This window comes from Salvelinus namaycush, chromosome 28 (assembly GCF_016432855.1).
Source record: "Salvelinus namaycush isolate Seneca chromosome 28, SaNama_1.0, whole genome shotgun sequence".
NCBI classification, from domain to species: domain Eukaryota; kingdom Metazoa; phylum Chordata; class Actinopteri; order Salmoniformes; family Salmonidae; genus Salvelinus; species Salvelinus namaycush.
The window spans coordinates 21,368,460-21,395,138 of record NC_052334.1 but is presented as its reverse complement, the minus strand read 5'-3'; the positions used below and the strand labels follow the sequence as shown (position 1 = coordinate 21,395,138).

Genomic DNA, 26,679 nt, shown 5'->3' with positions numbered 1-26,679 from the left:
GCTTTCAGCCTTAAGTCTGTCAGAGAACTGAACATATTTCTAAGACAATAGTGACACCTTATGGACATTTTGTTTATGTTTTTTCATGTTCATATGCAGGTAAGCAGTAAACCGAATGAATTTTCAAAAGCACCACAAAATATAGGTGCTTTTAGCAACGCGGTGTATTCACATACACTAGCAATGCTTTCAATTTTATTGGGTTGCACAAAAACAGTCCGTGGGAAGCCAGAAGTTAAATACACCTACACATTTCAACTAACTGTGCCGGTAGGCAGGACGGTAGGTCATTATGATGGGGCAATTTCAGACAAAATATCTAAAGGATTGTACTATTAAACAGACATTCCAAATGTCAGTTTGCTGTAGACTCACTTGCTCTCTGGTTACCTCATGTCAATTTAAAAGTCCTGCATGTGCGCCATACAGTGGGGCAAAAAAGTATTTAGTCAGCCACCAATTGTGCAAGTTCTCCCACTTAAAAAGATGAGAGTGGCCTGTAATTTTCATCATAGGTACACTTCAACTATGACAGACAAAATGAGAAAAAAAATCCAGAAAATCACATTGTAGGATTATTATTTTTTAAATTTTTAACCCCCTTTTCTCCCCAATTTTCATGGTATCCAATCGCTAGTGATTACTATCTTGTCTCATCGCTACAACTCCCGTACGGGCTCGGGAGAGACGAAGGTCGAAAGCCATGCGTCCTCCGAAGCACAACCCAACCAAGCCGCACTGCTTCTTAACACAGCGCGCCTCCAACCCGGAAGCCAGCCGCACCAATGTGTTGGAGGAAACACCGTGCACCCGGCCCCCTTGGTTAGCACGCACTGCGCCCGGCCCGCCACAGGAGTCGCTGGAGCGCGATGAGACAAGGATATCCCTACCGGCCAAACCCTCCCTAACCCGGACGACGCTAGGCCAATTGTGCGTCGCCCCACGGACCTCCCAGTCGCAGCCGGCTGCGACAGAGCCTGGGCGCGTACCCAGAGACTCTGGTGGAACAGCTAGCGCTGCGATGCAGTGCCCTAGACCACTGCGCCACCCGGGAGGCCCACATTGTAGGATTTTTAATGAATTTATTTGCAAATTATGGTGGAAAATAAGTATTTGGTCAATAACAAAAGTTTCTCAATACTTTGTTATATACCCTTTGTTGGCAATGACAGAGGTCAAACGTTTTCTGTAAGTCTTCACATACTGTTGCTGGTATTTTGGCCTATTCCTCCATGCAGATCTCCTCTAGAGCAGTGATGTTTTGGGGCTGTTATTGGGCAACACGGACTTTCAACTCCCTCCAAAGATTTTCTATGGGGTTGAGATCAGGAGACTGGCTAGGCCACTCCAGGACCTTGAAATGCTTCTTACGAAGCCACTCCTTCGTTGCCCGGGCGGTGTGTTTGGAATATTGTCATGCTGAAAGACCCAGCCACGTTTCATCTTCAATGCCCTTGCTGATGGAAGGAGGTTTTCACTCAAAATCTCACGATACATGGCCCCATTCATTCTGTCCTTTACACGGATCAGTCGTCCTGGTCCCTTTGCAGAAAAACAGCCCCAAAGCATGATGTTTCCACCCCCATGCTTCACAGTAGGTATGGTGTTCTTTGGATGCAACTCAGCATTCTTTGTCCTCCAAACACGACAAGTTGAGTTTTTACCAAAATCTGACCATCTGACCATATGACATTGTCCCAATCTTCTTCTGGATCATCCAAATGCTCTCTAGCAAACTTCAGACGGGCCTGGACATGTACTGGCTTAAGCAGGGGGACACGTCTGGCACTGCAGGATTTGAGTCCCTGGCGGCGTAGTGTGTTACTGATGGTAGGCTTTGTTACTTTGGTCCCAGCTCTCTGCAGGTTATTCACTAGGTCCCCCCGTGTGGTTCTGGGATTTTTGCTCACCGTTCTTGTGATCATTTTGACCCCATGGGGTGAGATCTTGCGTGGAGCCCCAGATCGAGGGAGATTATCAGTGGTCTTGTATGTCTTCCATTTCCTAATAATTGCTCCCACAGTTGATTTCTTCAAACCAAGCTGCTTACCTATTGCAGATTCAGTCTTCCCAGCCTGGTGCAGGTCTACAATTTTGTTTCTGGTGTCCTTTGACAGCTCTTTGGTCTTGGCCATAGTGGACTTTGGAGTGTGACTGTTTGAGGTTGTGGACAGGTGTCTTTTATACTGATAACAAGTTCAAACAGGTGCTTGTGATGAATTGTTTTGGGGAAATAAAGATATACATGGTTTTAAAAAGGTTGTGGTAGTATTTCATTCAGTACAAAAATGTGTAGGCGGCTTAAATTACCCTGTCCCGCAACTCAACATATCCCATACCTGTGCCAAGAGACCACTTTTTTGGGACAAACTATGTTTTCAAAACTGTAATGTTTACATTAATTCTGATTATTTCCTGGGATACACAACATTCTGAAATAAATAAATATTTATTTATGTATTTCCCTTGACTGAGTGATGGTGAATGTAAAAAATTGCTCGACATACCCCACTCTCCTCTATCATAAAACCAGCAAAACACTTTCTCTGATGTCACAACTTTCAAACCCACAATTCAGCAGAACTGTTTTTCTCAAGGCATCATGGCGGATCCCAGAGACAAGGGACTTCAACATTACAGAAGAAATTGATGGACGCCTGAAAGAATGTACAGTATGTACTCATTAATAATTAACATCAGTTTCTCTTGCATGACACATCGTTTCCGTCAATAGCCAGGCTTTACAGACACTATTTGACTCAATCAAAACAACTGTCCATGTCATTTTGCCATCATGCAACACTCTTCCCACTCCCTAATTTCTTCAATAACCCTCTCCCTTAGCTCACCAAAGATATTTATAACTAACCCAAATAGTTCATCTGTGTCATTTACAATGGGAGCAAATGAAGCATAGTGGGCAGAACAAGCAAGGAGGTTGGCAAAGCCCAGCACAAGCTAGTGAGATCCTATTTGCGTATTTCCGTTAGGGAAAATCTCCTCTGTGAAGTGCACTCCTAAACAATGCAATTTCTTCAAACTTTGGCAAAGCGTCAAGTCTATAAAACTTAGTGCCCTGTGTTCGTAATAGATTTTAGTCTTGGTTAAAAGAAACATTAATTGAGATCAGATGTTTCATCGATGAGAAAATGTGCAGAATGTCGGCCCAGTTTCAGCTAGTTCCATCTTCTGCTATTACCCGCGACTGGACTTCCTCTCACTACCATATTTGGTGGTGAGAACTTTTTAAACGGATGCTTCAGCTTTTTAGCCCCTTTGACGTGTCTTGGTTACACCTTCTGTCTGTGGTATCACTGCTCGTGACAGCGCCTCATGTAACTCCTTCCCTGAGAAATCTTTTAGTCCCAGGAACCGCTCTGCCTCATCCACAATAATGTCCATCTTCCTGTCCAATAAGCTACCTTCTTTACATTTAACATCCCTGGATCCTGCTGGTGGGAAGCCAACTCTGCAGCCTGCATTGAAGGCCTACTCAACACTATGGAGTCCTCAGGAGTACCTTTTGTTCCCTCCACCCTTTTGACAGCCTCTGCATATGACCGCCCTGACTTTGGCACACTCATTCTCTTTCACCCACGTCGGGCACTCCAAAGAAGTAGCTACATGCTTTCCACCACAGTTGCAACACTTCATATCTTCTTCATAACATTCATCATGACCGTCTTTTCAACAATTTCCACGTCTTGGATTCCTCCGCCTGCAGATTTTCTCTACATATCCAAACATTGTACACCATTTACACAAATCTCTTACATACCCCAGCTTCACTCGGATCGGGAGGGACTCCACATCAAAAAACACAGAATAGACAAGCTATTTTCTTTCTTGCCATTGACCCAATGATTCATCCCCCGTGCATCAACCACTCCAGGTGTCATGTTTTGTCTTTGATCTTCATGTCTTGTCCCTGTGCTTCCCTCTGCTGGTCTTATTAGGTTCTTTCCCTCTTTCTCTCTCTATCGTTCCGTTCCTGCTCCCAGCTGTTTCTCATTCTCCTAACGACCTCATTTACTCTTTCACACCTGTCCCCTATTTCTCCCTCTGTTTTCCGCTTCTGCCTGGTCGGATTCTTGTTTGATGTTTGCTGTTCCTGTGTCCTTGTTCCGCCCTGTCGTGTTCTTTGCCTTCTTCAGATGCTGCGTGTGAGCAGGTGTCTATGTCAGCTACGGCCAGTGCCTTCCTGAAGCGACCTGCAGTCTGTGGTCGCGTCTCCAGTCGTTCCTCTCTATTGACGAGAGGATTTGACCATTGATAATATCCAGGAGAATCATTATTTGTTTATTACTGGAATAAAGACTCTGTTACTATTACGTCGCTTTTGGGTCCTCATTCATCAGCATAACACCAGGAATACCTTTCAGCTCCTCGATGACCACTTCTTCCGAGACTCCAGCAATTACTCCTTCGACAGGTTTCTCCTTTCCTGAGCTTAAACCACAATACAGTATGGTCATCAATTCGCCTAATACCCAACATACACTTCCACTGTTTGTATTTACTATGGATCCCCACAGCAGCTACTCCTCCTGGGGACCAGCAAAATTAAGGCAGTTATGCAATTTTAAAAACATTACAATACATTCACAACAGATTTCACAACACATTAAGTGTGTGCCCTCAGGCCGCTACTCTACTAGCACATATCTACAACACTAAATCCATGTGTACGTGTGTGTATAGTGCGGATGTTATCGTGTGTGTGTGTGTATGCATGTGTCTGTGCCTATGTTTGTGTTGCTTCATAGTCCCCGCTGTTCCATAAGGTGTATTTTTATCTGTTTAAATCTAATTTTACTGCTTGCATGAGTTACTTGATGTGGAATAGAGTTCCATGTAATCATAAAAACTGAAATATCACATTTACATAAGTATTCAGACCCTTTACTCAGTACTTTGTTGAAGCACCTTTGGCAGCGATTACAGCCTCAAGTCTTCTTGGGTATGACTCTACAAGCTTGGCACACCTGTATTTGGGTAGTTTCTCTCATTCTTCTCTGCAGATCCTCTCAAGCTCTGTCAGGTTGGATGGGGTGTCTAAACATGCGACTGAATTTCATTATTAAATTCAGTCACATCCACAGCACAGCATGGGCAGCTCAGCGTCTGTAGATACAAACCCAGAATTTAAGATTCCGGCTGTTCTGTGATTGGTCCAAAGTGGATCTTCAGAATGTCCATCCGAGCCTGCTCATTGAGCTGCCCATGCTGTGCTGTGGATGTGACTGAATTGAATGATGAAATTTAATCGCATGTTGTTTGTTTCATGACGGGCTTTAACTTTAATTTCTTTGCAGATTACGAGGCTATTGTGAAGTAGTCTGGTGGATTTAATGGAGCTGATTTAAGGAATGTGTGCACTGAAGCAGGTTAGGAACCTATCCAATACACTGTATAACTGTATTTTGACATCGTAAAAACAAGCTTTTCACTCACTGTCTGTTCCTATGCGTGTTTCCCAGGTATGTTTGCGATCCGTGCTGACCATGAGTATGTGACCCAGGAAGATTTCATGAAGGCGGAAGGTAACCTAGTGGTTAGAGTGTTGCTCCAGTAACCGAAAGGTTGGTGGCTCAAATCCCCAAGCTGACAAGGTAAAAATCTGTCGTTCTGCCCCTGAACAAGGCAGTTAACCCACTGATCCTAGGTGGTCATTGTAAATAAGAATTTGTTCTTAACTGACTTGTCTAGTTAAATATAGGTCAAATAAAAGGCCATTTGCAAGTTTGCAGATTCTAAGGAACTGGAAACTACAAGCATATATTATAGTACCACCAACCTATCAGGAAATGTTTTAGTAATTTACATGGCATTCTTTGAGGCTGGAAGAGTAACGGAACAGATGATGAAAACAAACATATTTGTGGTCTTACTGCGTTCCAAATGTATATCTCATAGACATAGTTTTAGACGTTTAGACACCACTAATACAGACCTATAGTATGTGGTGAAATATATGGTTTGATTATTTGTTTAGAAATTTGCATAAGAATACATATTTAAATAAACTGGCAACCATCTTGTGTCCTTTCATATGATTCTCTTAATGCCCGTCCAGAGGTTACTGAGTAATACACCAGTCAGTGTAAAATATGCTTAAGCCCGCATCCGCAGTTGCTTTTCACAACAGAAACCGCCCACTGCTTGTGTTGAGAGAGAAAAAGTAGAGGTGAACGAAAACATGAGTGGTTGGCCCAGTGACTCCCTAAAAACACGCCAGTTCACAAGTCTGCAGATTCCAAGAAACTGGAAACCAAGCTGTACTACAAGCGTATATGATAGTAACACCAACCAACCTATCAGGAAATAATATAGTAATTTACATGGCATTCTTTGAGGCTAGAAAGAGTAAAGGGACAGACAGCAAAAACAAACATATTTGTGGTCTTACTGCGTTCCAAGTGTATATCTCAAAGACATAGTTTTAGACGTTCAGACACCACTAATACAGACCTATGTGGTGAAATATATGTTTTTTATTATTATTTTTTATTTGCATAAGAATAAATATTTAAATAAACTGGCAACCATCTTATGTTCTTTCATATGATTCTCTTAATGCCCGTCCAGATGGTACTGAGTAATACACCAGTCAGTGTAAAATATCCTTAAAAGCCTGCATCCGCAGTTGCTTTTCACAACAGAAGCCGCCTACTGCTTGTGTTGTGAGAGAGAAAAAATAGAGTTTGAATGAAAACATGGGGGTTTGGCCCAGTGACTCGCTAAAAACACGCCACTTCGATACAGCTACGACCGGAAGTGACTTTTCGTAGCAGATTAGGAGAGCATTTTATTTAACTCTTTTCCTAACCTTAACCTAATTTTCATATCCTGCTGCATAAATTCCGCTAATCTGCTACTAAAAAGTAACTTCCGGTCATAGCTGTATCGAAGTGTCGTGTTTTTAGGGAATCTCGTTTGGCTGAAACTATCTCACCAGAAAAAACATCAGAGCGAGTGAAACAGCACCCCTCTGTCTTACTATACAACAGATATACCATCTTCTGTCCTTTCATATGATTCTCTTAATGCTCTTGATGAGTCTCTCTGTCAGCATGCGTCTCGGTCAAATAAATGATCAATATTTAAATATTTTATTTGGACGAGCAAGGAGGTATGGTAGGGCTGGCTAAGCCCCCTAATGCCCGCCCTTAATAGCGGCCCTGCTCATGGACCGTTTTAGACCTATGTGGTGAAATGTGGTTTGTTTTTATATTTTTCTAATTTGCATAACACTACATATTTAAATCGTCTGCCAACCATCTTATGTCCTTTCGTATGATTCTCTTAATGCCCATCCAGAGGTTACTGAAAGATACACCAGTCAGTGTAAAATATCCTTAAAGCTGCAATATATAACTTCTGGGGCAACCCGAACAAATGCACATAGAAATGTGAGTTATAGACCTGTCATTCTCATTAAAAGCAAGTCTAAGATGCTGTAGATCTGTTCTATGTGCGCTATTTAAGTTTCGTTTTTGCATCTTTTACTTTCGGTTTGGTACAGCCGTTTCAAACAGCTGAAAATACAATATTTTTGGTTATAAAAAATGTATTTCACAGTGGTTTATATGGTACAATGACATTCTACAAAATTGCTTGTTTTGTCACCTAAACTGAAATTAGGCAAACTACTAGAATTTTTGCAACCAGGAAATGGCAGAGTGATTTCTGTATATTGCACCTTTAAGGATTTTTGGAATTCAGAGTCAACTGACTGACTTTGTTCCTAATGTCCACTAAATGGTGGAAAATTCTAAATTTACATTTCTGACTTAAATTAGATTGAATGACTACAGGTTAACGTGCCTTGTTGATAACTGTAAAGGTCTTTCCTGGCAAGGTCTTTCCTGGCAAGCACACAAATGTTCCTCTCTTCTTTGATGTTGAATTTCAGAAAAGATGCCCCTCTAAAACTTGCTGCAATAAAAATGCCACCCTGTCAATACATATGCTGTCCTACTTTTCGATCCCATGAAGGTTTTGCACACTTTCAATTAACTTATTTTGAGGTTATGGGGAACAGTCAGCTAGAATAATTACGGGTCAGTTAAAATAATTACGGCCACAAGGTGGTGGTAGAATGCATACACACAGAATTTAATAGTCTGCCAAATGCTTGCTATGTCGCAGGGCTAGAGAGGACAGCATCCTGTATTTGACATGCCCCAGCTTTAATCTTTACATGGTCTTGTAAATATTGTATATAGGCTACCTCTGATGACTTGTGATCTTCACATTTTCAGTATTGTTTAGCCTAAAATCTGCATTCCGGGTTTCTTGGTCTTAACCGGTGACATTTGCATGTCAATGTATTCAGAAAAAGAGCTTCATTGCCTGCTCTGGTACCGTATCATCATCCCCTCCAGTTATGCAAATATAGTTGCAATAATTGATAATAATAATTGGATATTCTGACCTGTGTTACATAACATAAATCGTTATGAAAGTGAGAAATAAGTAGACAATGGTGTGACTATTTTTTGTTCATTCGGCTAAATTTCATATTGCCTTAGTGACTATCAATGAAGATAAATATTTTTATATAATGACGAGATGCTCACCCTAACAATGGTAATAGTTGTCCCGAAGGCGAGAAGGCAGGCGAAAAGTTCAGGTCCAAAATAAGCCCATAGAAATGCATTGTGGTTCTTTTTTTACATATTTTGGCGAGAGTGAAACCTCTAGCTTCCACTCATCCTCTCTGATGAAGAGAATGACGCAGTATCATTTATGGTTTCTTTTTTTTTACGAAATAGTTTATCCCTTGCTATCGTCACGGCGAGTACGTGGCACCTGTCCTTTGATTGGTCCGTAGTGATCCTGCTGTCATTGAAGAATTTGGAGCCCGTGTGAAGGGGGTGTGTCTGCAGTGACAGTACACGCCTCTTATATAAAAAGTAATTTCTCCTAGTCGAGATATTAAAAAGGCAAAATACACGAGAGCTGTTTGTTTAACCAAGGTCACGACTCAGCTTCGAGTAGTATTTTTCTGTACAAACGCTCGCTTTTAATTTACGTGTAACAGGCGGAACGTTTTTTTTTAAAGAAGGCGTCAATATCGAAGTAATTCCTAATCATAATCAACTGCAGGTGTGAATTCATGTCTGTATATTCTCCCCAAATATACTGGTAAGTGTGATTTTTGTCATGTATTTGTTTTACACCTGAGACTTCAGTTCGATGTTGAATAAAGTTTCATTATTGCATGTAGCCTATGTGATTTTTAGCATTGGCTTTATATTTGCTAATAGGTATAATCAATAGAAAACTAAGATGCTTGGAAGAATGTATGTAAATCAAAAGAAAGTATTTACTGCTTCAAACCATTACAACTGCGCTCTTGAATGTGTCAGGGTGCAGTCAGTGGCGTTGTTTTTGTTTTATAACCTTTATAAAGCCACCTGAAAGAAAGGTCAGATAACAAACAAAGCACTCCACATTTTTGGAGTTCTGTTTTTCAAATGGTGACAGGTGTCAAGCTGTCCACCAAGACTCCTTATCCAGGTGCCATGTCTGAGGTTGACCCTTTTCCTTTCATAAGGGAACATCATAGGCAGGTTAACGTTTTTTGCAGAGTGGTCACTAGCTGGCACAGCCACAAAGTCATAACATTGGATTTGAAACCTAACCTTAAACCAAATGCACATTTTTTGTTTTCAATAATTTTTACAATATAGTCAATTTTGACTTTGCAGATGGCTCATCTAGACGAAATCACTCAGTTCTGCCTCCAGGGCAAGATTCATGAAAATAAACGTCAACATGCACATCCTAGATTGGCAACCTAATGTTTTCACGTTGCAATGGAAGCATTGTGATGCAATGCCTTTTAGTCAAACTACTGATAAGTAATAACATGAGCCTACCTTGGTTTCTCGACAAGCAACGATATGGAACTGTTCAACCACACTACTGTTTCACATTGTTTGACCTTTAGTGATTAGACAATTGACCTTTTATTGGTAAGCAATTGTGGTGGGGTACAATAGAGGGAGGTGGAATGAGGCTCTTAACCCATTGACAGTCCATCCATCACCCAGAGGAGGCCTGTGACTCAATCTCTCCATTTTACTCTGTGTACTCCGACCTCCATATAGGCTTGTAACATTGCATTAGGGATTAGAAGACTTCATGCAATACATTTTTTTGCCTCTTTTTTAAATACATTTTTTTTACTCTGCAAGTCTGTTTGCCTGCACCAGGAAGTGAAGACCCGACCCTGTGACTTACAGTAACCACAAAGCTTCTCGTCTCCGCTTTGTGTGCTTCTCTGTTCTTCAGATACCGCTGCTACATGGGGACCCTTTTGCTAAGATCTCTTATTGTTTCCCCATGCGTTGCTGCCTAATATAGCACTTTGCAGTTTATTTTTCAAAGCTCACTGCAGGAAAAAAAGTTATTGTTTCAGGTTTATCATGTTATAAGTCATAAGTACAGTCCCAAGGGAGCCATTTGATAGCTTTCAATGTTTTGCCAGGGGCAGTTGTTGCATTTGTGGGTGTTACACTTGTAGGTGAGTGACTACTCACACTATCTCACCCCTGGTAAACAGGAAGACCTCTTTACTTTCATTTCTATCTTTTCTTTTTACACGTTTGAACTCTTGAAACAAGAACATGTAATTCTCCTATAAAGTGATCAGGTCATCGTGGACCAAATGCCTCTGCTTTGGCACCTTGGCATTATGCACTCAAGTTTTGCTGGAGCTGGACCTAAAAATGAGCAGGTTCTGTCCAGTCAGTAACACAGTAACAGTGTTTCCTGTATTCTGAGAAGGCTGAGCAAGGAAGCCTATGGACTGGAGCAGCAATCTGGATATGGCCCATTAATTCCAGCACGTTTCAGAGAGATTGATGCCCCCCCTCCCACACACACACCTCCAGGTTGTGTGATTTGGCCGGTCGCCAGGCAGCCCAGCAGATCACACTTTTATTTGGATAGTCTGGATTTTCCATCTGTAGATGCTCTACAGCTGGTCATGCTATCAACAAGCTATATTGATAAGCAACTGCTTGCTAAGGTTACTGTTAGGAAGGGCCATCCAGCTCCAGGCATAAGCGGTTTTCTTAGAACAGTAGAATCCACAAATTGCAAGTTGGAAATTTGGTTGTGCATCAGCAGTTTTTCTCTTATGTCAGTCACTGACAGTGACTCAATTAGCCATGTCAGCTAAACATTTATAGATTGGTAAAGTAGTCTAGCCAGCTATCTAAACTTGTCGTAATCATGGCCAAATACCGACCGGTCATTCAGGGCACGTGCCCAGGGGGCCCTGACCTCCAGGGGCCCCCTGTTTCTTTTGTTAGTCACTCTCACTCAGGTATCATTTAAGATGGCATAAGTCAAGGCAAAATGTGTAGAATTACAGGAAATTAATTTAAAACTGCAAAAATTCTCTCTGCCCCATGGCATAATGACTGCAATTGCATGATTTAAAATTTCTTTATTTTTCCTAAATAGTCTCTCAGCCCCATTGCAAAATGTGTAGAATTCCAGGAAATTCACTTTAACCTTTTCACACGTACCAACAAACGGGTGTGATCATTCTACAGTGGTCCCTGCAGCTTATGCTCAAACCGGTGGGATTATTTAGAAAGTCCAGATTCGATTGACACAACAGTCAGCATTTGAGCTAGCCACACTGTTTTTTCACAGAAACATTTTGCACAAACACAGTCCTTACAAAGTTATGTCCTGAATGTGACCAGTTCATTTTTGGATGCAGTGTTCAGACATTCACATAAGTAGCAACAGTGTACACAATCATCCAAACAAAAATGTATGCTACATTAGTCCTACCACTAACTGAGGAAAGATTGACGTAACACAAGTGGTCATATTTGGATAACTCTCGGCTGACAAACCACAATTTGAATTGGCTAATAGCAATTACTACTTATAATTCATCACAGGTGAGCTCAACATTGAAATAAATAATTGAGTGAAACACTTTCTTGAAATCTAAATTAACCCGACGATGGGTAGTTTGTGCGCACTGCCATGTTTGTTTTCTGCGTCAACCAAAGATAATAAGTTTGAGTTTGGTCTGTTTGCAGTATGCATGTTGAAGAGGGTGTGTCGTCTACTTCCGGAGGTTTACACGAAAGATGAGCGAATCATTACTTCACCTCCATTATAACATCTTTGGTCTGACAGACGTTGACGTGACACCCAGAATCCATTGTATAATGTCAACAAACATGGCACCACGCATAGCTGGCAAATAGCTTAGCATTAGCTCATTATAATCAGTACAACCTTTAAAAAAGTATTTTGCACACATCATAGGTGTCCATTGCAATCTATGCAATAATCGGAATGCATTATTTGTCACCAGTACTTGAAAATGTGAATAAAACTGTAAATACATTATGCTCCATACTTCATGCAAAAGTAGAAACGACAACACGATATACAGAAAATAAGGCACTTACTTTGATAGGAATGTACACGCCCAAAGTTATTATTTCTAAGGAAAAAAACAATGGAGGCAGTGTGAGTGCCAGCCAGAAAATGTGTCAGATCATACAAGATTGCGCAAATGTCTACATACTTGATGCGCGGAAGGAAAAAATGGAACAGCTCTCCTCGATGTGGGAAGTTTGTCCGGTTCAATAAACCCTCAACATAAATTGTTGGCAACACTGAAATGGGATACCTCCATGTAAATTACATACGGAACATAACTAAATTCAAACTGTTGTTATAAAATACAACTTGTTAGAAACAGGCAGCACGTGTTAACTGTCCTGTTGCGTAACAATCACATTTTGGAACAGTGAGTGCATTCTGACATCACGTGCATAAAACAACTCACGTTGGGGTGACCGTTAGAGATATTTGGAACTCACATGTGACAAGGTTTTAAAATGTAAATATTTCTCTCCGCTGTCGAGGGGGGGGGGGGGGGGGCACTAAAATGTTGAACCCGTGAGGTGGGAAGGGGCCCCCAACCGAATCTCGCTTAGGGCCCCAAAAAAGCTAGAGCCGACCCTGCGGTTAGGTTTAGAATAAGGGAAAGGGGCAAGGTGAGGATAGTTAGTTTAAATGTTACTGTAGATCAAGGGTCTCCAACAGGTCGATCGCTTGCTACCAGTAGCTCGCAGCCCACCTATGAGTAGTTCGCCAAACAATTCTGAAAGTAAATGGTTAATGACAGTTTGCAATCTCACAAGTATCAGACACTGCAAGCTCCCAACTCATATCTAATCAATGGAACTTTGACATGATCCCATCCCTGGTTAGCCACTATTGGCTTAAAAAACGTATCTGGCAATTCATTTCCAGCAGTATTGCCTGTCTGCCTGTGTGGTGCGCTCATTTGTCTAACTCCGTGTGTAGCCAGTTGGATGTGATAACCGTCTGGTGGGTTGACAGAGATACCTTCCCCAAAACGTTCTCAATTAAATGTTAACTGCGAAGTAGTATTATTTGTTATTTGCAAACTTTGCCATTAAATGAGCAGCAGCGGTACAGAACCATCGCTAGACTGCATATTCCTCACTCCCTAAATGCGCAATTAAAGGGGCATTACACTCAAATCTAAATGTTAGTTTTCTTCCAGACCCCCCCAAAAATTGTATTCTCATGATTTAATCATTGACACTCAACATCCAATTTTGTTGTTTTTCTATGAACAATTGTTCAATTGAGTGAAGAAGAAAAAAAACTAAAACCAGCTATTTTTACTGGGAACATCATTTGGAAAACAAATCACAGAATTTGTGGCCCCCCATAGTTTTTTTTATTAACCATTATTTTACCAGGTACTGTATATTGACAGAACAGTGCGCTACTTTCTCTTGTACAATAAGGACCCAGTGAAGAGTTGCAGGGGAGCGGAGAAGAGAAGAATGTGCCTATTTGAAAGATGTTTTTAAAAAAGGGTCTTGCGACATGTTTAATTTTTGAAAAGTAGCTCTTGTGCTAGAAAAGGTTGGAGAACCCTGCTGTAGATAGTCTGTAGAGCATCTACAGATGGACTATACAAATAGTGTTACCGCCCAGTGTTGGTATGGAATCTCAGCAGCAGCTTCGCCTTTTCGCCAAGCCTCCTCAGATGTATAATGCGCATAGCGAGACTCGGGAGGAGTAGAGGGGAAACTGTTAATTATGCAAGACGTAATATCCTATCGTGTGCACCGGGTCGCATTGCTATGGGGATATATGTTTTGTCTCCGTCAGCACAGACCCGCAGATGACTTGGCATGACTGTGTAGAACAATGTGTCCTCAATTCGTGTCCATACCATACACACTTGGAGGATGATACAGCATAGATGGTAGGGTAATATTATTTTTAGTTACTGAGTCATTTACCGTTTACAGTTGATTGGATTGTGCAGCTTTGTAGAGATACCTACCCTAAAGAACAAATCCTGACGCGTCGATCCAGGAATTGGAGTCGTCACACTGTCCTCACCACAGATTAATCTAAAAATATCTTTGACACTGTAAATGTAATGTTGGACAGACAGACCTTCACACATGCTCCATAATGATCAGCCAAAGCCGCAGGCAACCTCTGTGATCCTTAGTTTTATTTATTTAGCCAGGACACGTGTCAGTCTGAGATGCCCCGTCTCATGCCCATGCCAGACCTCTGACTGGAATGTGTCTAGGACTGGCATTAGCCCACATAGGACTGGCATTAGTCCACATGAGCATGTGACTGTATACAGTGTGTAGGCCTAGTTGTTTCTGTTGACAGTGCTAAAGATAGTCACTGAAGTGCCAAGCTGGCCAGTACCTAGTCATGTTGCATGCCCATGGAAGATGGGACAGCAAGTCCAGACAAAAGTTCTACTTGGCAATAGTCAAAGGAGTTATCTCAGGCCGATCCTGGTCTAAGATTTAAGATGATAATTTTAAAGTGGTTTTGAGTAAATGTGTCCTTGACAAGTGGAGTGCCGTAACTGATCTTTGGCAGTGGGCATTAGAGAATTTGGGGTGCCCTTTTAGAATTCATTTGTACTTGGATGGGTGCTGTCAGGGTAGAAGTAGGAATGCACAACATTTCACCTCTTGGCCTCTACATTAGTTGGCACAATGGCTTCATTGTGCCAACTAATGCACAATGAACTTGTGAAGTGTTTCTTAACTGCATCGCCCATGGTAATCATTATCCTCATACATTTGGAGTTGTTTAATTATACAGGACACTTAACATCACTCCTTGAGGAAGACATTTTCACATTCTTTTTTGAGAAAAAGGACATGTTTTGTAACATCGGGCAGATACTTTTAGCAGTAATGGATTTGAATGGTATGTTCTCTCACTGGTTGAATTGTTACAGTACGTGTGTTCCTCCACTTCTCATTGTGCCCCTTTATGTTTTATTAGGCCGATGTTCTGTTATTCTTAGCTGAGCAGGATGTTTATACGATCCCCGAGCAGAAATATGACTGGCAAAGGCAGTGTTTATCTTTCTCCCCGCAGTGCTGTCACCACTCTGTGTCCATCCCTCTCCATGTGTCTCTGGCTTACCCTCTCTCCTCTCTCGAGAATGAAATGGGTCTTTTGACATATTCCACACACAACCTTGCATATCCTTTGGACTAGTTTTTATTTTTAGATTTCCGGCTATTGTTGTCGTTGAACCAAGTCGACTAGTTTGTAAACGTATGTGAAGATTCCAGAAACATATTCTGCCTTTGGGTCTTGGCTTGTGCTTTCCCCCTGTGGCCCCCACCTGCACAAAAATAGTTTTCCTTCCCCTAACTTGAATGTGACACATGGTATGCAAATTTGGGAATGGAAATATTGATTGTTAAACAGCAGTAGCCATTGCTTCAGGGTGTGGCAATGTGTTGTGTGCAATAAATCAATTTACACAGCATCTTTCCTTTTCAGTTTGAAGCAATTGACTCTTTCTTTCTGACAGATTCAGGATAGATGAACAATATAATGTATAGGGGCTTTGTCCCTTATTCTAAGGAATGTATACATCCACCTCAGTCCTTTTTTATTATGGTACCATAAGGCCAAGCCTTTTTACATGAAAGTGACGTGTTGGAAAATGTGGATGGCCTAAGGGCTTTATTTGCTATTATTGGATTGACATAAATTTAAAGAGTTAATCTGGAATTTAATCCCCAAAGAATGAAAGAATGGTTGTTGATCTCCATTTGTTTTTCTCCAATCAGAGTATGCGGGAACACTTTTGATGAAAGGTCTTGATTCCCACTGCAGACTGTCTTATCTTTACTGTGTGGGGATTTAATAGGTTCTTGAATAATAAACATGCATGTCTTAGAAAGAATTCAACAAAGCAGTGAAGGAACATGAGTGAGTGGCAAACTATGAGTCATACGACACATTTCTATTTTTGCCCACAATCTCTTATGGTGAAAAATCTTTCATTTTCCGATCACAGAAAGTTTACAAACTGAAAGTGTCACAGGTTCCACTGTTGATTTCTCCATAAAGAGTCTTGAAGTCCAGTTCAGGGTCTTGTCTGACATTGTACATAGAAGTACTGTCAAAATACCTCAGAGGCAACTTGACAAATATTTGGAAAAGAGAGCTTTTAAGATGAAGTTGAGACGAAGAATCCATCCGGAGCAACATATATATGAAATAATGTAGGCTCCTTTTTTGAAGTGCACTTCATTGGTTTTACCTAAAATGTTTCGTTGGTCATGGCTACGGTATGTTGACATGACCAACCACTAAACCTTCCATTGTTTCTACTGTAAAAGGAGGTTAATGGCACCCAATATTCACATTTTTCGCAGAAACAAACTGACTTGTTATATTTGGAACAAGTCGGTTCTTGTTCTGCTCATCTGAAGCAGGTGGTGATCTATGTTCTGTTTCCTGTCCCCTATGGTGGGTTGGCCACCCTGACCGCAGTCCTGTGGACACTGGCCGCTGTGCCACCAGACTTGAAATAGAAAGCTTGAGATTCTCGCTCTGCTCGGCTGCCATCTTGGTTCTCAAACGTCCCAAGAATATATTTCCTGCCACATAGTACCTCAGTTCAATCCTCATGTTCAGTAATTTCTTACAGTGCATATACAGTGCGTCTTGCTTCAACTAAAATGGAATGTTTTCGGTCCCAGTCAAATTGCACTGCATGCCCACAATGCATTCTCGCTATGACTGTGTCCCCTCTCTCCTAGTTGAAGCATACCTCGTCCTATATTTAGACATGGCTACCCAATGCAAACCACATATCAGTGGTGGTGTAGCTTTGCAGTGCACCAAATGTATGCTGCAGAGCCTGTCAGTGATCGGACAAAATGAAAGCAAATGCATGCATAGAGAGTAAACAAAATACTGAACAAGGCTTATGTGTAGCTTTTTCATTGCAAAAATAATACCAAAGGGCCAAATCTCATGCAACTACATGACTGAAAGTTGTACTCTGTCATTCTCGCTGATAGGATTAATTTGCATAACACTTGCCAAAGTAATAGCTACATGTAAATGATATTGCACCAACCTATCCGTTCTCCATTATGCGGCCTCTTGTACAGCACTATGATTGGGACACATGTACCAGCTCTGCATTGGTGTAAAAATACTTAAGTTGTTTTTATTTTTTTACTAATATTTTTGACAACTTTTACTTCACTAGATTCCTAAAGAAAATAATGTACTTTTTACAATTTCCCTGACACCCAAAAGTACTTGTTACATTTTGAATGGTTAGCAGGCCAGGAAAATGGTTCAGTTCACCCATTTATCAATAGACCATCCCTGGGCATCCCTACTCTCTCTGATCTGGCGGACTCACTAATTACACATGCTTTGTTTGTAAATTATGTTGGAGTGTGCCCTGGCTATTAGAAAATAGTGCTTCCTGGTTTGCTCAATATAAGGAATTTGAAATGATTGTATTCTGCTCCTCAGTGTGAAAGTTTGGGACTGATATTGGATCCTGAATGGTGGAATAACCCAGTCCTTTCCCTTATGTCTCTGTCCAGCCCAGTGTTTGTGCCGAGCGGAGACATGACTGAGGTGATGATAAGTAGCACCCCCATGGAGGACATGAGGCTTAGCCCCAGCAAGGACCGGCTCTCCTTCCAGGTAACTAACACACATACTAACACCAGTTGTTGTCCTAAAGGGAAATTGGTTTGCAGCAAAATCATGGTATATAACCCATAAGGGCAGGGCTCTACGCTGACCTTTTTTTACAAGGAGTACTTGTGTGCTTAAGTTGGAAAATTTAAGCACAAACAGAGAAATGTAGGAGCACACTTAAAAACATTTGATGTAATAAAGCTAGAATCCTACTTTTTATTTTATTTTTTTAGGTACTCTGGTACTGCTTAATATAAATTCCAGGTCGCACAGGAAAATATTTAGGCGCATATGCGAGTAAAATGGTCACACTATAGATCCCTTTTATAAAGGGGAAGCCAAACTAGGAGGCAGAGGGTGAACTAGTTTTAATTGGTTTATGGTACATGTCCCTGTTCAGAAGTCCTCACCACTATTAGTAACCCAAAAATGGTATTGGATTTTGAACAAAAGGTTGAGGTTGGATTAAGGACAGGGCTGCATGTTCCATCATAGTTCTTAATGTAAGCAGCTCACCCAGGGGACCATGGGTAAGGAGAGGTTTGTTTTCTAAGCAGGAGGTCTAATCATTAGCATTATTATTGTTGTAACAAGTTATGCAAACAACCTTTTTGGGGGATTTCAAGGGGGGATATTTAATAAAGAAATTGTATTTGCCTTGAGGTGGAGTGCAGCTTTGCAGGGAGTTCGAGATGATTGCACAGACTTTTAAAAACATGCAAAGGAAATTAATAGGAGTTAGTTGAATCTTCCGGACTTTACTGTGGGGGACTGATAGCATGTCACGACAATACAACTCACAGATGGGCAACTTTCTGAGTAGCAGGCCATCAGGTGGCCTTGACAAGTTTTATTGTTTGGAAAGAATCTGAGCCATTTTAAGGCAAAGCCACTCCTTTATGAGTGTCTGTGACTGTACATGTCAGAGACCCAGATGATGCAGACTGACCCTTTAGGAAGGTGGGCTGCCTTCCTCTCTCAATTTACACCCAAGCTGTGTCTGTCCTGTGAGGCCACTAGGAGGCAGCACTCCTAGTGGCTGGTGATTTTAATGCAGGAAACCTAATTTCTACCAGCATGTCACCTGTGCAACTAGAGGCGAAAAAAACAGATCACCTTTACTCCACACACAGAGACGCATCCAAAGCTCTCCCTCGCCCTGTATTTGACAAATCTGACCATATCCTACTGATTCCTGCTTACATGAAAAAACTAAAATGGGAAGTACCAGTGATGTGATCCAAATGAAGCGGATGTTAAGCTACAGGACTGTTTCGCTAGCACAGACTGGAATATGTTGCAGGACTCATCCAATGACATTGAGGAGTTTACCACATCAGTCACCGGCTTCAATAATAAGTGCATTAACATTGTCATCTCCTACATGACCAACCGTACGTACATATCCCAAACAGAAGCCATGGATTAAAGGCAACAACCACACTGAGCTAAAGACGACCTACTGCTTTCAACGAGCGGGGTACCAGACGAGCTAAATGCCATCTATACTCGCTTTGAGGCAAGCAACACTCAACCATGCGTGAGAGCACCAGCTGTTACGGATGACTGTGATCACGCTCTCTGTAGCCAAGGACTAGACTGAGGACCAGGACGTGTACTCGGAGCATGCGCTGACCAGTTGACAAGTGTCTTTACTAACATTTTCAACCTCTCCCTGACCCAGTCTGTAAGGCCTACATGTTTCAAGCAGATCGATATAGTCCCTGCGCCCAAGAACGCCAAGGTAATGTCTAAATGGCTATTGCCCCATTGCACTCGCATCTGTAGCCATGAAATTCTTTGAAAGACTGGTCATGGCTCAGATCCACCGATGACGCAATCTCTATTGCACTCCACACTGCCCTTTCCCACTTGGACAAAAGGAACACCTATGTGAAAATGCTGTTCATTGACTACATCTCTGCATTCAAAAACATAGTGACCTCCGAGGTCAACACTAAGCTATGGACCCTGGGACTGAACACCTCCCTCTGCAACTGGATCCTGGACTTCTTAATGGGATGCCCCCGGGTGGTAAGGGTTGGAAACAACACATCCGCCACGCTGACCCTTAACACGTGGGCCCCTCATGGGAGTGTGCTTAGTCCCCTCCTGTAGTCCCTCTTCACCCATGACTGCATGACTGCATTCCAAAACCATTAAGTTTTCAGACGACACAACGGTGTATGGCCTGATCATCGACGCCAATGAGACTATAGGGAGGAGGTCAGAGAACTGGCTGTGTGGTGCCAGGACAACAACCTCTCCCTCAACGTCAGAAAGACAAAGGAGCTGATCGTGGAATACAGGGCCGACACGCCCCCATTCACATCAACAGGGCTGTAGTGGTGTGGGTCGAGAGCTTAAAATTCCTCAGTCCACATCACTAAGGATCTATCATGGTCCAAACACAGTCTTGAAGAGGGCACGACAATGCCTCTTCCCCCTCAGGGGGCTCCTTCTAAAAATGTACTGTTGACTTTGATACAATTTGTGAGTCCATCACCTGAATGCCAACTGCGTCTCTGACTGTTAGGCAACACAGCATTACATTTTGCATTAACCCCCAACCCCCATTAACCCTACAGAGTTGCTGTAGGAAAAATTGGCAAAATAATGATGCATGGAGGCATTTATAGAGCAAAGTAACTGGAGGTTGGTGACGGAGGTGAGGGCTTCTCTGCAGCAGCTTCATTTGGAGTCTGCACTTGAGTGATTCCTGATCGCCCAAAGCTCCTATCACCCCACCCTACCACAACCCAAAATAGCTGTCATTGTGCCTCGCTAGCGATGTGTTGCCATTTCCTGCAGCTGGAAGTGAACTGAGCTGTGATGATGTTGCTGGGGGTCTTATAGCAAGGTCACTCTCTGCCACCCCCCTTGGTGCTGACACACAGACATTTGCAGCATAGACATTCACAACACAGGCAAGGATATGCAGATACTAAACCTCCCTGCGCACACATGCACTAACACACATACTTACACACACAGGCACTGACTAACATTCATACTCAGTCCCACATATGCACACACTCAAGCTGATGTCTGGAGATGCAAATGCTCAATCTGTCCCACTAACCGGGCACTCGCAGCCAAACATACTGAAACACGGCAGTTTTCAGAACATTTTGTCCTTTTCCTCCTCATCCCCCTCATGGTATTCAGGGAGACTTGGACCCTCTCTTTCTCTCCCAGCCTCTCCCTCCTTCTCTTCCTCCCTCTCTCTCACTGTGTCTCCCTCTCAGCCTCATCTAATGCTTTCTTTCCACTGGGCTTTTTGCCCAGACAGCGACATCACTTTCCCCTTCCAATGTCTCCCACTGAAATATGCAGCTCTAAAAATATTCTTCCACTTCATCCAAACAGCAAAAAATGCTGTTCTTTGATTAGGAATGGCTGTAATCCCTTGTCAGAGTATCTCTCCCTCACGCTCTTCATTTTAGATCCAAAAAAGTCTGCACATCTTCCTGGGTTCTTCTTCAGCAAGTCTGGCATTGCACACCCACAACCCATTTAGGTCTAGCTTTTATTGCAGACAAAATCATAAAAAAGAGCAGACTCCACAGAGATATAATACCCATTGCTTAGCTTTTAGTATCATGGGGTTATTGGTGGTTATTTAGTCATCCTATCAGAGTGAACCTGATGAGAGTGAACCTGCAAGTAAGCATTTCATTGTACTGTGTACCACATGTATCCTGTGCATATGACAAATAAACTTTACTTGTCAATATCTACCACCTAGTGTTATTTTGGTTAAGCTAAGAGAAAGCTCTACTGCCTTAAAATGTGCTCGGTGTCTTGACTGTAACAAACTTACTGTAGACTTGCAATACTATGATTAGCTCTCGTATAATCTCCCCATTTGTAAGCACTTAAAAGCAGCTTTGGCACTATGCCTTCCAAAGCTATTAAATGTAGCAGCATGAAAGACTGATCAGACCCAGGGGCACCCAGGACTTTAACTGTGTGTTTTTGTCCTTTCCTCAGATCTTCCCGGACCCCTCGGACTTCGAGCGCTGCTGTAAGCTGAAAGACCGCCTGCCGTCCATCGTAGTGGAGCCCACGGAGGGGGAAGTGGAGAGCGGTGAGCTGCGTTGGCCACCGGAGGAGTTCATTGTCTGTGAGGAGGAGGAGAACCATGGCAAAAGCCAAACTGGACAGCCGACGCAGAACAACGAGCACTAGAGGCCAAACAGACCCCACCCACCCTCCTACACACACCAGCAGGAGATCCCACTCGCACCTAACCACTCAAACAGACTGAGCAGGGGCACACATGTCAGTGATGCTCACTTTCCTTCCCTTGACACCAAAGCATCACTCTCAAGAGAAGCAATATGCAGTACCTTATCTACTCTCCAGATTTCACCTCTGTTGCTTTACCTTACACTCACACTCCATATGCATGAAAGTACACACACACACACACACACACACACAGTTTAAACCAACCCCAAAATAGAGGCCCAGTTAAACGGTGGCAGCTCTGGGCTTTTTGGACAAATCTAGTACTGCAGGATACTACAGTTCCCACACCATTCGGCCAAATCTGCTGGCCACATGACTCCAGAGACTCCTTATACCCATATAGACTACTGCTGTGGTACCCAACCGGACTTCTGTTTTTCATACTTTCCTTCAGTATATGGATTGAAATGTACATGACTGTGATTGCCATTGCAGTCTATGGATATCATAGCCAGTCTTTAAAAGTCAGTGCTTGTGCATAGGTTGGTGGGGTTTGTTTTGTTCGTTTCGGTGGTTGACAGGAAGTAGGGGTTACTGTCTAAACACAAGGAGACCTTTGGTCTCCGTTGGGTAAAGTAGTAGTTTTTTACACTGAGATGGAAAGAGAGGAAACGCTTCCCTACTTCTATAACAATGAATAATATGTACAGTATGTTATGAAGGCTGGTTGTGCCCTGAAGCACTCATGTGCTTTGCTTTTGTCCTTGTTGTGTACCCCTGATGTCATTGGATAGGTATTGGAAGTAGGGGACAGTAAGTGTCAATATATTTTTGAGATTATGTAGTGATTTAAAACCAACAGTATCACTATAATGGACAAAGACTCACTGAAGGACATGTAAATATGTTTGCCCTCAGAACCAATACCTGAGGTTACTGTTGATTTGGTTTATTTTATTATTGTCACAAAACATTCATGAGACTGAAATTAGTTCTAGGTTATTCTCACCTGAGCTCAGAGTTCACTAATCTAGTCTTCCTGTTCTTTTGAAATCCATGATGGGTATGTCAGCCTCAATGTTCAACCAGTAAGGTATAACATGTGTGGTCAGTGACTTGGCCAGATAACTTTTGTACATTTCTGAAACTCCAATTTTCCAGTTCATAAAAATGGACATTGGTTCACGGACTCTGCACTGTTACTAACCAGTCCTCAAAAGTAGCTTCATTTTATGATCTTGAAAACAGTTACCGGTGTTTGTCGAAGTTAGTTAGTTGGCTAACTCATTGATCCTGTCTCATAAATTGCCACTTGGTTTGTATGCAATTTGAAAGACCAACGGTGTTTTGCTATCTATTTATATTCTACATGGCCAGCTCCATGTCCAGTCTTCTTGGAAGGATGTATATTGTTAAAAGCATGTTGTTTTCTGGAGAAAAAAATACTCATGTATTTCATTTATGATACTGTATATGAAGCGTTGTATGTCTCTCTCTCTCTCGCACATTTCATTTCCCTATACATGGCATTAGAGCTCTGTACAGAATATCTCTTTGTCTCTCTGTTGTCACCCACAAGTCCTGTGTAGTTTTTGTAAAGCTCAGGGAGATTAGCTGCCATTTTGCTGTAATTTTTTGTATTTAGACCACTTTACTCTGTTCATCAGAGGTTGTAAATAAACATTTGAATTTGCTTCCAACTGTCTGACTGATTCCTTGTGCTATGTCAGAGGTTGCAAAAGCAGATCCACTGCTATGGGGTAAAATCCACTTTTTCTGGGGTAACCCTATAGTGCATCATATTGCTTTCAAGAAACACACAAACTCTTTTGTTTTCTCTTTTGTAAAAACATTTTATCCCCCTTACCTGCCATGGTTACAGGATCTAGTGCCTTTGGTTTTACTTCCTGCACATCTTGCCTTGTTCTTGATGCATGTATACAGAATATATATAGCAGCACAGACCACATGTCTTCCTGTTTTCTAACCTCCCCCTCAGGCACTAAAATGATTTCATCTCTACATCCTACTGAAGCATATTGCTAATTCTGAAGTCACTTAAGATGTTTGTAGATTGCTATGAATTGCTAGCAACAGTGACATAGTACAATGCTGAAAACACACATTCTTATACTTTCCAGGAACAAATGAAAGTCTCTGTGAAAACACACTACAGGTGATTCACTGCTTTGTGCTTGTAACATGGTCTGGTCAAGTTTGATTGACTTGTACCTGGAGCTGTCCATCAAAGTGAAGGGGGTGGGGCAAGGGCCTCCCAGATTGTCCAGGGGGCACTCCCAAGGTCTTTGGGACACTTCCTGGAAACAACAATGAGCTGACATTCTCCCCTTGCTGGAAAAAAAAGCAGTGCATAAAGAGTTATTAATACACAGAGGCTGATAATGAGGCCGTGGGAGCGCAAGAAAAAGTTTTTCTTTTAAACTTTATTTAAAACTTCTTATGGCTGCAGTGGCAGTATTGAGTAGCTTGGATGAAAGGTGCACAGAGGTGCCCACAGTAAACTGCCTGCTCCTCAGTCCCAGTTGCTAATATATGCATATTATTATTCGTATTGGATAGAAAACACTGAAGTTTCTAAAACTGTTTGATGTCTGTGAGTATAACAGAACTCATATGGCAGGCAAAAACCTGAGATAAAATCCAAACAGGAAGTGGGAATTCTGAGGTTGGTCGATTTTCAACCAAGACCCTATTGAATACACAGTGGGATATGGATGAGTTTGCACTTCCTACGGCTTCCACTAGATGTCAACAGTCTGTAGAACCTTGTCTGATGCCTCTACTGTGAAGGGGGCCGAATGAGAGGGGATTGAGTAAGGTCTATCATTACCTGACCATGCTCTGACCATGCATGTTCACATGAGAGGGAGCTCTGTTCCATCGCACATCTGAAGTCAATGTAATTCTCTGGTTGGAACGTTACTGAAGATTTATGTTAAAAACATTCTAAAGGTTGATTCAATACATCGTTTGACATATTTCTACTGACTGTTACGGAACTTTTTGACATTTCGTCTGCTGTTAGTGAACGCGCTTCCTAACTTTGGATTTGTTTACCAAACACGCTAACAAAAATAGCTATTTGGACATAAATGATGGACATTACCGAACAAAACGAACATTTCTTGTGGAAGTGGGAGTCCTTGGAGTGCATTCCGACAAAGATCAGCAAAGGTAAGTGAAGATTTATAATGCTTTTTATGAGTTTTGTTGACTGCACAATTTGGCGGGTAACTGTATGGCTTGCTTTTGTGGCTGAACCCTGTTCTCAGATTATTGAATATTGAGCTTTTGCCGTAAAGCTTTTTGAAATCTGACACAGCGGTTTCATTAAGAACAAGTTTATCTTTAATTCTATGTAAAACATGTATCTTTCATCAAGGTTTATGATGAGTATTTATGTTATTTGACGTGGCTCTCTGCAATTTCTCCGGATATTTTGGAGGCATTTCTGAACATGGCGCCAATGTAAACTGAGGTTTTTGGATATAAATATGAACTTAATCGAACAAAACATATATGTATTGTGTAACATGAAGTCCTATGAGTGTCATCTGATGAAGAACATCAAAGGTTAGTGATTCATTTTATCTCTATTTCTGCTTTTTGTGACTCCTGTCTTTGGCAGGAAAAATGACTGTGTTTGTCTGTGATTTTGCGGTAACCTAACATAATCGTTTGTGGTGCTTTCGCTGTAAAGCCTATTTCAAATCGGACACTTTGGTGGGATTAACAACAAGATTACCTTTAAAATGGTATAAGATACATGTATGTTTGAGGAATTTTAATTATGAGATTTCTGTGGTTTGAATTTGGTGCCCTGCACTTTCACTGGCTGTTGTCATATCATGCCGTTAACGGGATTGCAGCCATAAGAAGTTTTTAACAAGGTAGGCCAGTTGAGAACAAGTTCTCATTTACAACTGCGACCTGGCCAAGATAAAGCAAAGCAGTGCAACAAAAACAACACAGAGTTACACATGGGATAAGCAAACGTACTGTCAATAACACAATAGAAAAATCTATGAACAGTGTGTGCAAATGTAGTAAGATTAGGGAGGTAAGGCAATAAATAGGCCATAGTGGTGAAATAATTACAATTTAGCATTAACACTGGAGTGATAGATGTGCAGATGATGTTGTGCAGGTAGAGATACTGGGTTGCAAAAGGGAAAAAAATAATGTTATGAGGTAGTTGGGTGTGCTATTTACAGATGGGCTGTGTACAGATACAGTGATCGGTAATCTGCTCTAACAGCTGATGCTTAAAGTTAGTGAGGGAGATATAAGCCTCCAGCTTCAGTGATTTTTGCAATTCGTTCCAGTCATTGGCAGCAGAGAACTGGAAGGAAAGGCGGCCAAAGGAGGTGTTGGCTTTGGGGATCACCAGTGAAATATAACGGCTGGAGAGTG

General features: G+C 41.8%; 1 protein-coding gene across 1 annotated transcript; it reads left to right on the top strand.

The window, feature by feature from the left end:
* Window positions 1-8,949: 8,949 nt before the first annotated feature.
* LOC120023209 (protein LBH-like) lies at window positions 8,950-23,939 on the top strand. Its single transcript, XM_038967248.1, has 3 exons — window positions 8,950-9,150; window positions 17,952-18,054; window positions 22,045-23,939. Exons 1-3 carry the CDS (start codon window positions 9,122-9,124, stop codon window positions 22,240-22,242), a joined length of 330 nt encoding a protein of 109 aa, XP_038823176.1. The 5' UTR covers window positions 8,950-9,121; the 3' UTR covers window positions 22,243-23,939.
* The last annotated feature ends 2,740 nt before the right edge of the window (window positions 23,940-26,679 follow it).